Source organism: Tauraco erythrolophus, chromosome 18, assembly GCF_009769465.1.
Source record: "Tauraco erythrolophus isolate bTauEry1 chromosome 18, bTauEry1.pri, whole genome shotgun sequence".
NCBI classification, from domain to species: Eukaryota; Metazoa; Chordata; class Aves; order Musophagiformes; family Musophagidae; genus Tauraco; species Tauraco erythrolophus.
Window position 1 is genome coordinate 12,481,021 of NC_141482.1, and position 13,406 is coordinate 12,494,426.

The window sequence follows — 13,406 nt, forward strand, 5'->3', positions numbered from 1 at the left end:
GTTGTACTCCCCCGTCCACCCTGCATGACTTGGTAGCTTGTTTCCCCCTCTGTCCCACCTCTGTCCCTGGCCACACGGGTACAGGCTTCTCCGGACCCAGCGCCCCGTGGACTGCGTTGTGTGCGAGGGAGCTGCCCAACGCTCTGAAGTGTATTAATCCAGAAATACCCGCGTTAACTCATGCACATCAGCGTCTGCAGCATTGTTCTGTAGGTCACTAGGCGGATATTCAAAGTTCATCAATGGAGAAAATGTATAAATACATGTATTAAAAAGTATTTAGTACAGTTAACTTCTGCAGTAATTATTTTTCAAGTGTAGCACACAGTGCCCCGGGGCACGACTCCGTTAAAACATATCCACAACTCTATGAACTCAACCCCCAGCTCCCGCAAATATTCTCTTCCCGAAGGCCCCTCGCCGTCAGAGCGACTGCGGTACCCCCGCGGCTGCCCGCCCGAGGGCGCGGGGGCCGGTTAGTTCCAGCACCGTGCGGGACTCCCGAGCCATCCCCGGGCTCCCCGCGCGGCAGCAGCCGCCGGAGCGGAGCGGAGCGGGGCCGGGCCGGGCCGGGCCGCCCGCGCCACCGCGGGGCGGGAGCGGCGGGGCCGGTTCGAAGAGGGCGCCGGCGGCGGCGCGGGCTGACGCGGGCTGTCATGTGAGCGGCCCCGCTCCCAGGGTTCAGTGTGGGCCCGCTCGCCCCACCCCGCCGCTCTGCCGCCTCGGTGCAGCTCAATAGGGGGAAGAAAAAAAAAAAAAAAAAAAAAAAAAGGAGGGGGACAGAAAAAAAAAGAAATGCGGGAGAGAGCAGGAAAAATAAGACGGGGAAGAATCCTCCCGTGAGGGACAGGTTTCGCGCGAGGGGAGAGACGAAACGGGCTTTTTTTTTTTTTTTTTTTTTTTGTTTTCTCCTCCTTTCTCTCCCCCGTTCCCCGCTCGCTGGAGAAGCCGAGAAGATTCAGCCGCCTGGAAACCTAATGTGAAAAAGCAGCAGCAAGGAGAGGAAAGGGAAAAAAAAAAAGGGGAGGGGGCTTGGATTGGACCCCCCAGCCCCGGTGAGGGAGGAAGGACCCACGGCGGCCGGAGGGCGAGGAGCTGCGGCGCCCGGCGAGGGAAGGGGACCCGACCTCTGCCGAGAGCCGGGGCTGCCGTGAACCCCTCGGCGCTTCAGCCCGTCAGCGCGGGGGGAGAGGCGAGGAAGAGACGTTTCCCGATCCTCCCCTCCGAGGATTTGGGGAGGTTTCCGCGTCTGGAGCCCGTGCCTTTTGGATCTAAAGAGGATTATTTTTTTTTTTTGGGGGGTGGCACTGAAGCTGGATTTGTTCCTGTGCGTGCGGCGCGGGGGGGGGCATTTCTGTTCCCTCTAGAGGAGCCGTCGGCCCGACCGGGGGCGCGGAGATCCCCGCGGATCGCTCCGCATCGAGCCCTGCCGCCGCCAACCCCCCGGGGAAAGGTGCGCTGAGGGGATCGGCGCGGGGCTGAGCGGGGGGCGGGGGAGGAGAAGCAGCTGCAGCTGCCGGGGAGGAGGCCCGGCGGAGCAGCAGCAAAGTCATCGCCATCGGCCCCCCCTTGGCTGGCTCCGCGCTCGGCTCTCTCCATGTCTCTGGGCAGCGGCCGCCACAGCAGCGAGTAGGGGGGGAGGAGGAGGAGGAGGAGGAAGAAGAAGGGAGCCCGGGAGAGTGCCTCCCTCCCTCCCTCCCTCCCTCCCCCCGGCAGCCCCGGCCGCCTCCCGTCCCCTCGCCCCGCGTCCCCTGCCTCCCCCTCCCCAAGATGGGCTGTTTAGGGAACAGCAAGACGGAGGATCAGCGCAACGAGGAGAAGGCGCAGCGGGAGGCCAACAAGAAGATCGAAAAGCAGCTGCAGAAGGACAAGCAGGTCTATAGGGCCACGCACCGGCTCCTCCTGCTGGGTAAGGGGGCCGCGGGCAGCGCGGCGCCGGGGCAGCGGGCCGGGGGCCGGCGGCCGTCCCCTCTCTGCCGGGAGGAGGGCGGCGGGGCCGCGCACCGGCCCCCTGCCCCGGGTACGGGGAGGCCCGAGGGAGAGGTGGGGCCCGGCGGGGAGCGGAGCAGCAGGGCCCACCCGTTCCGCGGGGCCGGGGGGCGGCGGGGGGCGGCCGGCGAGCCCGCTCCCGCCGGGGCCGCGGAGTTCCGCTAGCGCCCGGGGAGGTGGGCCCGGGGGCGGCTGAGGAGAGCGGTGCGGTCTGGACGAGCCTGCCGGGCTCTTCGGCCTGGCGGCGGCGAGGAAGTCTCGGGCACCACCCGAGGCGCCGCGGGAGGGGGGCCGGGCCCGCAGGTACGGGGCTGCTCTCGGCTCGCCGGGGCCGCACCCCGCCGCCGGGGCATCGGCGGGCGGCAGGCCGGGGCGGGGAGCGCGCCTCGGGGCCGAGCGCGAGGAGGTGGCCGGGGATGCCGGGCCGGCCGCCGGCGAGGGGCGCGGGAGCGACGGGCCCGAGGGGGAACCTGGGAGATAAACAGGGCAGGGCGCTGACAGGGGCCGCGGGCCCGCGGCGAAGGCCGGTCACCGCGGCCTGGCGGGGGAGGTGGCCGGGGCTCGGCTGGCCCGAGGCGCTCCCCTCGGCAGTGTCTGAGGCGGGGGCGCCGAGGAACGTGCGGCCAGGCCGGGGAGAGGAGGAAGAGGAAGGGAGGAAGTCGGGGAATCGCTGGGGGAAAACGGAGGGAGGATGTCGGTCCCGGAGGGAAGCGCGGCGGCCGGCGCTGGGGATGAGGGAACTCTGTGCCGCTGGCGGGGGAAGCGGCTCCGGGGCGGGCTGGGAGCGGGCGGTCCGCGGGCACGTCCTCGTCCTCGGCGGGCGGACTTGTGCCGCACCAGCGATTGCGGTGTCCGTGTGCGGGCGGACGGGAGCGTTTGGTTTCAGGTGTTATTTCAGCGCTAATTCGGGTTACCTGCGTGTTTTTCAGGAGATGCGTTTAGAAATGCGGGTTTTGGCTTCAAGGAAGGGGAAGGTCCAGAAACGGTTATCGGAGAGAAGAAGAAAATGTTTGTCAGACTCATTATGCCAAAGCATTTTAAAGTGGTGTTTTAAAACACGATATGGTTGGGTCTCGGTTGTTTCGGTCACGCCGAGGGGCCGCTTGTGCACGTTATGCAGGGTTTTCAGCGCGGAGCAGAGGGTAGGCCTCGGTGAGCTGGCTCCGTTCTGGTGTCAAACGACCGTAATTGGGGGGGAAATAAAAAAAAAATAAAATTTAAAAAAAATTTAGAGGGTTGTGAATTTGGAAGTGTACTCTTAACTGTAAAATCTTTCAAATACGAATTTGAAGAAAGAGGCTTAACATAAATGGAGAGTGACTGGGACTAGAGCAGCACCTGCAGCACTGAGGAGTCTCCCAGGGCTCCAGCAGAAATGTTTTAACAGGATAATTTGGACTTCAGCTCTTGGAGAATGTCTTGGGATTCCAGATTTCAGGCTGAGCCTTACATAGATAGGTAGCAGGCATTTGTCATCAGATGGGTTACTTTCACAGGAGACAGAATTCCAGAAAACAGAAACACGATGGACTTGCCTGGATTCTCTTTCTGTTTTTGTTAGTTTTGGTGGCTGAAAAATGGTTTAGATACTTGTAAGTAAAAATTTGTGGGTGTTTATTGGTGGCCGTAAGGTCATATGTGTGTTTTAAAGTGATAGTTCAACTGTTGCAGTTTCTAACAGTAGCTGTCATGAGTTGTGGACAGTATAATGCAAACTCACTGGTAAAAAATAATAAAAGCTCATGTCCCTCTTATTATGTTACGTGTACTTTATAAGACACATGAAATAAAAATAAAAAGTACTTTGAAAGTATTCAAATAACAGCAAAGAAGAGCTGCTAAATATTCTAATGGGTTTATACTGCTCTTTGTAGGCCCCCCTGCTGTACACATGCTCGCCCCTTCTGCCACGGGCAGTCTAACTGAAATTAGTGGAACTCGCCTGGGTGGTGAAGTTAGATGTATGCGTAATTGTTGGTAAGAATAGAGCCTTATCGAGTAGTGAAATACAGAAATAGACTTATTCCAAAATTTAGATATAATACTTCATTTTGGTTCACTGTGTTGTATCTGATCCAAAGAACCTGGGTATATTGATACCAAACTATGTGCATTTATAGCAAATGCAACAACGATTACCCCCATTCTTGGCCTAAGCGAAGTAAAGATTTTGGCTCCCAATGCTTATAAGATGCGATTTAGAGCTACAGCTGAAATTTTGTTACTAATTATTCTGAATGGAAATTTGACTATAGTGTATACCACTATTCCTAAATAATTCTTAGTTGCAAGGAGGACCCAGTCTCTGTCTTAACTGGAGTTACTCATTCTTGATTATTTTTGCCGCCTGTCTTTATTGCATGATGCGTTATGCCTGGAGAGGCAGAGTGTGTATTTTATAAAATAGTTTAGGGGGGAAACAGTGCTTGCATGAAGAGCTGTGGATAAAAAGTGCTCTCTAAATGCTCACAAAACATCAGTGAGCAAGGAGAGGAAAAACGGGTAAGGCTCTGCTGTTAAGGTGGCATAACATGGAGAGAAAAGCAGGACTATTTGGAATTCATGGAGAAGGAGAAAAACGGAGAAAGCAGAGAGGAATACATCTGTCAGAAAATGAACTTTGAAATAAAACTGCTAAAATACAGTTTTGAACGTGAGGCTCAAAATGGAGGCTTGTGCTGTCAGTGTGTGCTAGCAGAGGCCTGGCATCCTATAAATACAAACCGTACCTCTGTGCCCGTTCTGCCACAGACATACATTTTCTGTTGTTGAGACATAAGCTAATGAGAGAAATAAATGAGTAGCCAGGAGATGCAAAAAGGAATCTTTCTAGATTTTGCCAGGTTATGATACTACTCTTGCAAAAATATGTTTGCTTTATATAGAAAGCTACCAATCTGGCTGCGTGGAGCAGCTCAATTAAATGCTGCTGTTTGAGTCTTTTTAGCATGCATGGAAAAACGGATACTCTAGGCAGATGGGTTGCCCTGTGCACTGGCATCTGTGCAGCACAGCAGAAATAGCATACATCTACTTATGGAAACTGGAGTAAAGTGGGGTGTTTTTTTTGTACTGCAGGTATAGAAGGGAATCAGGAGAGCTGGCGGGGGGCTGTTTGGAGCAGCCACAAAAGGTGGTCTTTGCATCTCGTTGTGTATGTGATTGATTTGGAACACGTACAGAGGGTGGGAGGTTGCTTACAAGACACAAATTAGAAAGGAGGCTTCTGTCGCTTTGTGGGTGGAGGCTTAAAGGGGATGCCTTCCTTTTTCAGATGTGAGTATCCACGTGTCTTATTTCTTGTCATTTGAGTTAGTCTTTTGACTGGGTGATGTTAACCGCAGCCGAACTTAAAATATTTTCAGGATCTAATGAAAATGCTTCGGTTTAATACGGACTTCAGTCAGTCTTTCTCTCCATCAGATATTAGTGACAAGGCAAGCAGGTTTTGACATTCTCTGTCTTGTTCTCTACAAAATGTTGAAGTTGTCCTTTTCCCTTCCAAACCCTGCAATCTGCTTTTAACGTTGGCACTGGAAAAATGGACAGTGAAGTGATCCAAGATTCAGATCTGACACATGACTTGAGCAGGGCAGTTATTTTTAGCTACAACTGAAGTTTCCAGTGGCAATTACTTCTTTTTCTTTCAGTTTTCACTCTTGCACTGAGAAAACCAACTTTCTCAATTTTACCCTGAAGAAAAAATTCTGGTGTGTCCTTTCATCACTCATGCTTCCTTCTGACATTGATTTACTTTCATTTTCTAGGTGCTGGTGAATCCGGTAAAAGCACAATAGTCAAACAGATGAGGATCTTGCATGTGAATGGATTTAATGCTGAGTAAGTGCATTTTTTTTTTTTTTTTTCCACTTTACAACCTACCTTATTAGTCATTGCTTTTGTTTTATATCTTGGTATATTTTCTTCTTACTACTGTTTCACGGTCTCTAGAATTTGGACGTGTGTTTTTAGCTGAGGTTAATAGACATTAACTTGAAGAAGTCATGCACCAATAATAAGTAAGAACTAATGATATATAATTATTTATATCAAGGTTCAGTATAGCTGATTTGATTAAGGCTGAAGTTTTGTTTGTGGTGGTTTTTTTTGGACTGCAGTTTCTTTCACAACATGGCTGACACTGATTTACCTCTGCTGTAGCACATTGATTCATACTGCTGTAAACATGCCTCCTGTTAGCGTACAAAATGAATGCAGTTTTCTTTATTTAGAGCAAGTAAGGCTTTTACTTCTGTCTCCTCACAAAATGAGGCCATGCTATGAATTTTGGGGGTTATGGGTCAGATTTTCTTCTCTCTTCTGTTGTGTTTGCTTGTCCAGATGTTTGTGTTAAGTTATGTTTCTAAAAGCTTTTATTGTTTACACTTAAAATCTATTCAATTATTTGATAGTTGTGAGGAGAGGAATGGCATTATGTTAGGGAAAATGGAAATTTATTATTTTGTCTGTGGAAGATTTGTGTTTGCTAACTTTTCTTCTAGCCTTGCTAGGGAGGAGGAAGAGATTCTTCTGCATGTTAGTTTACACTTGCAAGCGTTTGTGTGTGTGTATACCAAAACCTGCTAAATTAATTCTAATTGAATTAAGGTGTTGATATTTCAGAGCTTATTTTCTGTGTTTAATTTTTTTAGATTATATAACTGGTTTTGTCTTGCTTGTTTTCAAACATAATATTTTTGTATTAGCATCCTCTAGCTTCTAGTCAGTAACATCTCTTTTGTGAATCCTGCCTTTTTGGGAAGATGAAGCTTTCACTAGTCTTTCATTTCACTAGTTAATTCTACAGTAACAATGTCTGAGCTAAAAGTTTAGCCAAGGAGCCTGGACAATACTTCTTCCTAATCTCCAAATGCTAGTTCAGGATAAGGTACACTGTATTTTGGAAGAAAGTTCAGACTGATTCATAATAAATTACATTCTGTGCTACATGTTTTTAGCTTGTCTTTGTAGGGAATATTTTCTTTATCCAGGACAACTCTTTTTCGTAAGTGCCCAGTCCTGCGTCCTGTTACTACTGAGTTGTCTCTGTTATTTTGGCTGCTCTTGTTACTAAAGACCTCTTAAAAGACTTGTGTGACTTAAGATTTTCATGAGTTGACTGATGGAACAGCTCTCAACATTAGGTGTTAAGTAAAGTGTTCGTCAAGGATCCCTGGCACCTTTTAAAAACATCAATCCATTTAACCAACACAATTTATGTTTTCTAAGCATACAGATGGTCTTAAAGAGATGATCCTGGTGTGTAACGAATGGTGTATTACGTGGGTACATAACTTTCTCCACCCTGCAAGCTGCATACCCAAATTTGTGTGGAACTCAGGGTCCGGAGACCCATTACACAAAGCTTGCAGAGCTGGGGAGGGACTGGGACATGCTCTGGGATTTGCAACAGCGATGCGTTCCTTGATTATCTCACTTACGTGTTGTAGGTTGGGGCTGAGCAGAGCATGCAGCTGGATTCCAGGGCAAAATGGCAAATTTGGCCTCAGGAGCGTCTCCTAGCTCCTGCCTTCTCATAGCAAGGGATTTGGATTACCTAGCAGCCTTGTGCCAGCACAGCCCTGCTGCCAATCACATGGCATACTCCAGTCTGGGAGCCCTGCATGAACTGCAGGAGAGCTGCATGCAGCTCAGGAACCGTGGGGCGTCCACGGCGTGTTGTCTTGCAGTCAGGCCTTTGTGCTTGTCCTTCTGTGGGTTGTACGTGTTGGAACATTCAGGTGTTAAATTAAAATTAATTTAATCAATTAAATCAAATTAAAAAGTGGTATATACAGAACGTACAAAAAGTAAGTTATCATGCATGTAGTTTTAGGTTTTTGTTGCCAAAAGTAATCGGTAGATCATAACATGCTTTACAGGGGGGAGAAGGCTGGTTTTCAGTGTTTTGAAATTCTCACAAGTTACACGTTAGTCCTTAAGTAATTTGTATTTTCTTCAAAGTAAATAACTGCTCCATACATTGTCCTGCTTTCCCTGCTATCCTTTTTGCCCGATACATCCCTTTCTGCCCTGTTTACCTTGTGGAAAAGTGGTGTCGGATGCAGCTAATGAGAGAGATAGTGTGGAGTGTTTTTGGAAGGGCAGGAAAAGTAAAGTATTACTTCTCTTAATGTTCTTTTCAGTTGCTCTGGAACATAAACATGTTTGCATACAACACCACGGTTGATGTGATGAATAACAGCAGAGAGGTTGTGGAAACTACTATGCTGGAGATGAAGATATGTTTTTAAATGTTAGTGTCTGTGTGCGTAACTGTAGTTTTGAATGATTTCTGTTGGTGCGGTTTATTCATGTGGCTTGAAAGAAATGCAGTGTCAAGTCCTGTCTGAAATGTGTTTGCCTTTGATTTGATTGTCCTGTGATAATTAATGTTTGAAGTAGAAAGAGGATTCCAGTTACGAAAAACGTCTAATGTGCTACGAACAGGGAATCAAAAAAGTTTTTCTTTAATGTTACCCAAATACTGTTATTAAATCTGGTGACTAAACAGGATATCCAGTGCTAAATGCACTAGCTTCCTTCAGTGAGTGTGGGGATTTTTTATTTGTTTTGGTTTTAGGATTCTGGCCCTAAATAGACGAAGGGACAGTTGTCATGTGCATTTAGGTGAATTGGCCTCACATAGAGGTGTAGCATTTAACAAGGTGAAATCTATGTAATTCTACAAAACTAGAAGAATTTCCTTTGGGACTCCAATCCTTGATGGCTTTTAGCTAATTAATTATTTGAGGAACTGTATGGAATCAAGTGTTCCAGGTAATTAATGTGCTTAATAGTTAACAATGCTAAGGTGAATTTGAAGGTGGTTAACGTTCTAGCCAAGTTAACTACAGTAAAGACTGTTTAAAAAATTTTCAGTGTTCCTTTCATAATCTGTAGTTGAGTTAGAGACAGAAATAGATTATTTTGTTGTTGTTGTTTCTGTTGTGAAGGTGGCGTGTGGGAAGTAACAGCACTGTTGCATTGGTGAGCAGAATAGAATATCGGAGAAGCAAGGCATGGTCTACAGCACAGGTTTTTCTGGATGGAGTTTTTGGAAGGGCTTAGCCCGCTTCCAGCTCTTGCAGGGTGGCTTCAGGTGCCAGGGCTATCAACTGACATTGTCCTACAGCAATTTCATAAGTAATGGGAGCATGGCTTCCCCACAGTTATTCTTCCAGTGTGCCTTTAACGTGGAAGCATAATGAAGACTCCATATCAACCAAATTTTCTACTCTTTGCGTTACTGCCAACAACAGAGCCCCTTGTGATGTAGAAAGGGTTTAAATTTGGCTTGTAATAGCAGGAAGCCTGTGACTTCCCTTCCTTTCCTTCCCTCCCTCCTCAGCACTTCAACTGTCTTTTCATGAGGCTATTCCAGAGGAGTACGTCTCTGCTGTCGCACACTGCATTTTGTGATCATCCACTGATGAAGAGGAGCTAAAATCTTCTCTTTTGACTGTGCAGATGTCAATCTGTGAACCAGAAAAGATTAAAACTGGGAAATGGAGGACAGGATGAGTAAGGAATATAGTTGGAAGAATGAATGTAAAAGTTTAGTTCAGGTTGAAGAGGAAAAAAAATGTTTTCTGTGTTATTTTGAAGCTGGGGTTCTTTGCTTCTAAGATGATGGCCTTTCACTGACTTTTTTTGTTTTTAAAAAAAGTGATTTTTCCCTATGTGATCACTGTGGGTTTGGCTGACAGACTCTAAGGAGAGCGTCAGTCATGCACGATTTTAGAAAGTGGGAAATTGGCAAGGGCGATAGACAATTTTGAAGTGTCATGGGAAAAACTGGGACAAGCAGAAATATTTAGATAGAAATAAATTGTTGAAATGTGACTTACGAAATCCACTACAAAGATTGACAAATAAGGGGAATATGCCTTTGTGCTCAGTAAATTTGGATAGTATTTATGATTCAGGAAGTTTTGAGGTTATAGGGAATTTTATATAATGCTTGTAAGCCTCATTTTCCCAAATGATGTTGTATAATGATGGCTTTATTTCTTAAACTGGTATGTTGAAGTTTGGAATACAAGTTTGTATATTTATCAAATCTGTTAATATGAGGGCAGAAGCAGAACTGAATAGCTGTATTTTCAAGACCTAGATGACAAATATATTTGCATTTCTTGTGTACTTTAAAAAATAATTTTATCTTAGTGAGGAAGTTAAGAAAGCCGAGTCAACCTCTTAAAGATTTGGAACTTTTTTCTTTTCTCACCTACATTTAGTTGCTTGGGAGGAAGGAAAAGTGTCTTCGATGCTTTCTAATCTTTTCTTTATGCATTTTATCCACCAAAAGTTGAACTGTAGTACCACCATTGTTTCACATAAACCAGTAGATGATGTTATCTAGTCACATTGGTCAGTGTCAATCTCTTTTGTGACTCAAATGACTCCTGTCTTGGTAACTTTACTCTTCTGCTATCTGATACTGTGTTTTGTTTTCTAACTTTGGTCTTTTTATGTGTGTGATTTTATGGAAGGGAAGCTAATGAGTGAAGAGAAAGTAAAATATTTATAACTAAGTCGTCTAAACTAATGAATTCCCTCCTAATGGCTAATATTAGTTTGTATACATAAATGTTATTGCCCTGTTTTCACAGTTCCTTTAGATTTGTGTACCAATACCATGTTTTTAGAATGGTCGCATCAGTTCCTTGCCAAGAAACAAGCTGACTATTGTGTTTTATGCTACTGGCAACAAAAATAATTTTTTCCTGGTGTTTGAGTAACATTGGAAGTTGAGTTGGAGGGGGCCTTGGTGTGTGATTTCCTCCACCCCCTGCTCCCCTTCTTTCTTTCTTCGCATCGTGGTGTATGTCAGGAGACTTCTGCAGATTTGAGGCAGAGAGCACTTCCCCCCCGAGCCCCTCAGCTCCTGTTTCAGGACACAGATGAGGTGTTACTGCACCGGAAAGGTTGTGTGTACATGTCTGTTCAAGACTGTGAAAAGTTCCATTTCAGCTGAACCAGTAGTTAGGGGTTTTGATCAAAATTTGTGCCATAGAACATCCAGTGAAGGTGTGGGAGGAGGATATGTATTTCAGTCTATTTTAGGTCTTGTCTTAAGAGCTGACACAGTTGTGTAATTGAGTTTTGTGAAAAGACAAGAATATACCACGAGTGAATAAATACTATGATTACGAACTGAATACTGTATATAGCTTGTAAAAGTTTATGCAAAATGTTTATGCAAGTTAAATATAACTGTCTTCCATCAACTGGAAAGAAATGAGAGGTAATATCTGATGACGTTAAACAACCTAAGCAAACAAGAAATTCCTTAATTGTTAGAATGTTTAATATTGTGTTTATGTGCTTGACACTTATCTTTTCTTTGGGAACGCTTTTATTTCTTCAAAGGGGAAAATTCTGTTCTGTGAAAAAGTAAACCTCAATGAAGCAGCATTAATATTTCGTTATGTCGTAAAGAAAAAGGAAAAAAATGACCAGTTTCTGGGGTTTTCAAGTTTATTGTGATATCTTACCCTAAGATGTGAGAACATTGTCCATTAGGCACATGTGCAAATGTTTTGCATTTAAATCTGCTACTTAAGTGTGATTTTTAGATACTGTAAGATGAGTTTTCAGAAAATTTTGATATTTTATAATACCTATGCTGGGCCTTATTTGGCAGAGTATTAACGTACTGTGGTGCTGAATATTCTAACAGTCAATGGAATAATTCCTATACCTTGCTTAGCGGCATTCTGAAATAAAGCCATTAAAATAGCCAAGTGAAGTGAATTTTTTTTTTCAGGGTGCAAAATGGTGTTATTTAGGTTCCTGAAAGTATTACAGAAAAGAGATGCATGAAAGAATCTAAAAGTTTAAAGAGCTGGTTAGTTCTGTCTGGTTTTAGATGCTCATGGTAGGCTCAGGGTAACCATAAGTGGAGAAATACCAACGCAATATTGAAAGAAGGCATAGACTTTCATTTTTACATTATCCTCTGTTTTCAACTGCCTGGTTTGTGTGTTTGCTCTTTCAAGAAACTCTCTTACTTAGGTAAAAGAAGGAAAGTGAGAATTGAAGTATTTTAAAATACTTTTACTCTGCACATGAAAATTTATTAATTTTTATACTTGCATGGGGAACAAGGTGTTGCTCATAGCAGAGCATGTGTCTTATCTGTATTTACTGATTGGTGGGAAATGTTGAATCCTCCTAGCAAAGCAGTTTTTAAACTGCCAGTTCTGTGTTGTGTATTGAGAGCTCTCTGTCTTCTGAATTACTGTTCCTGGCCTTGCAACTTGACATTTATGCTTTCGGTTAAATATTTCAGTTTTCTGATTTAAAAAAAAACAACAACAAAACACACAAAAAAACCACCCAAAAAACCTCAAACCCCACAACTAAAAAAACAGTAGTAAACTTGTCCCTTAATCTAAATTTGCATATGTTGCGGACATGATTTGGCATGTAAAGGGACTGGCCAAAAATATGGCAGTAGTTTTATTTGTTTTGAGATTTAAATTTCACAAAGCTTTTTAAGTATGCATAGGCAGCTATCAACCTAGTAGAAAGCTTTATAGTTAGAGTTGCAGAGAGCTTGGAGGACAATGACTATGAATAGGAATAAGCATGAGTGGTGTAATCTGAGAAGCAAAAGAGAGAGACAGAAGAGAGTTTAAGATTTAACTATGTCGAAAACATTATGAATGGGTCTGGGAGGATTTTGCCTTTTGATGGTAGGTGTGGGACTTTACCCATTAGTTTTGGTAAAAACAAACAAAAATAAACTCTGTTTTACAAAATTTGCAAATTTCCTTTTATCTTCTCAAAACAGGAAATAAACTGTTCTGGGGTAGCTGAGCTAATGAAGCCTGATTTCTGAAATTGTTCTGTCTCCCAAATCTTTTTCTGCAGTACTCCCTCCTATTCCTCTACAGCATCTGCAGTTCCTCCCTATGGGACCTGTAGCTTCCCGAGTATCTACTGTTCCCTCCAACCAATCTAGTCCATGGCCCTGATGTTCCCTGTGATACTGTCCCCTAAATACTCCTAGATCGTCCTGTCCTTTATATTCCTTTTTTCTGCTTTTCCTGCTACCTGGACAAAAGGCAGCATGTGCTGTGGCTGGTACGGATCTACATGAGCTCTTCCTGCTTTTCCTCATTGGAGCACTGACTTTGGTCTCTCTTCTACTCAGCTCTGATTTTCATTTCTGGAAATTAATCTCTGCAACTGCAACCCTCCTTCAAGTTTGGTTGAAGTTGGACAACAGTATCTTAGAGTGAGACTGAGAGAAAACAGCTGAAAAAAGTCCTACTCTTCCTCAATTCGCTCTGAGTATTTTTTTTTAAATATTTTACTCTGCACATTCATGAGTGAAATTGGTGTTTTTCTCTATTTTCTTATCTTCAGCAAACATTACTAGTATAAGCCAATGTATCATATTCTAT

At 44.9% G+C, this 13,406-nt stretch overlaps 1 protein-coding gene across 5 annotated transcripts in view; it reads left to right on the forward strand.

The window, feature by feature from the left end:
* The window catches only part of GNAS (GNAS complex locus), a 158,741-nt gene that overhangs the window by 56,082 nt on the left and 89,253 nt on the right, over positions 1 to 13,406 (forward strand). For 4 of the 5 annotated variants that reach the window (XM_086622692.1, XM_086622694.1, XM_086622695.1 and 1 more), the window contains exons 1-2: positions 1,736 to 1,909; positions 5,757 to 5,829. In XM_086622692.1, coding sequence (XP_086478818.1) covers positions 1,771 to 1,909; positions 5,757 to 5,829 — 212 coding nt within the window. In that variant the 5' untranslated portion in view covers positions 1,736 to 1,770. Of the gene's footprint in view, positions 1 to 1,735; positions 1,910 to 5,756; positions 5,830 to 13,406 lie in introns of those variants that run through there. The other variant, XM_086622691.1, reaches the window with a different exon arrangement.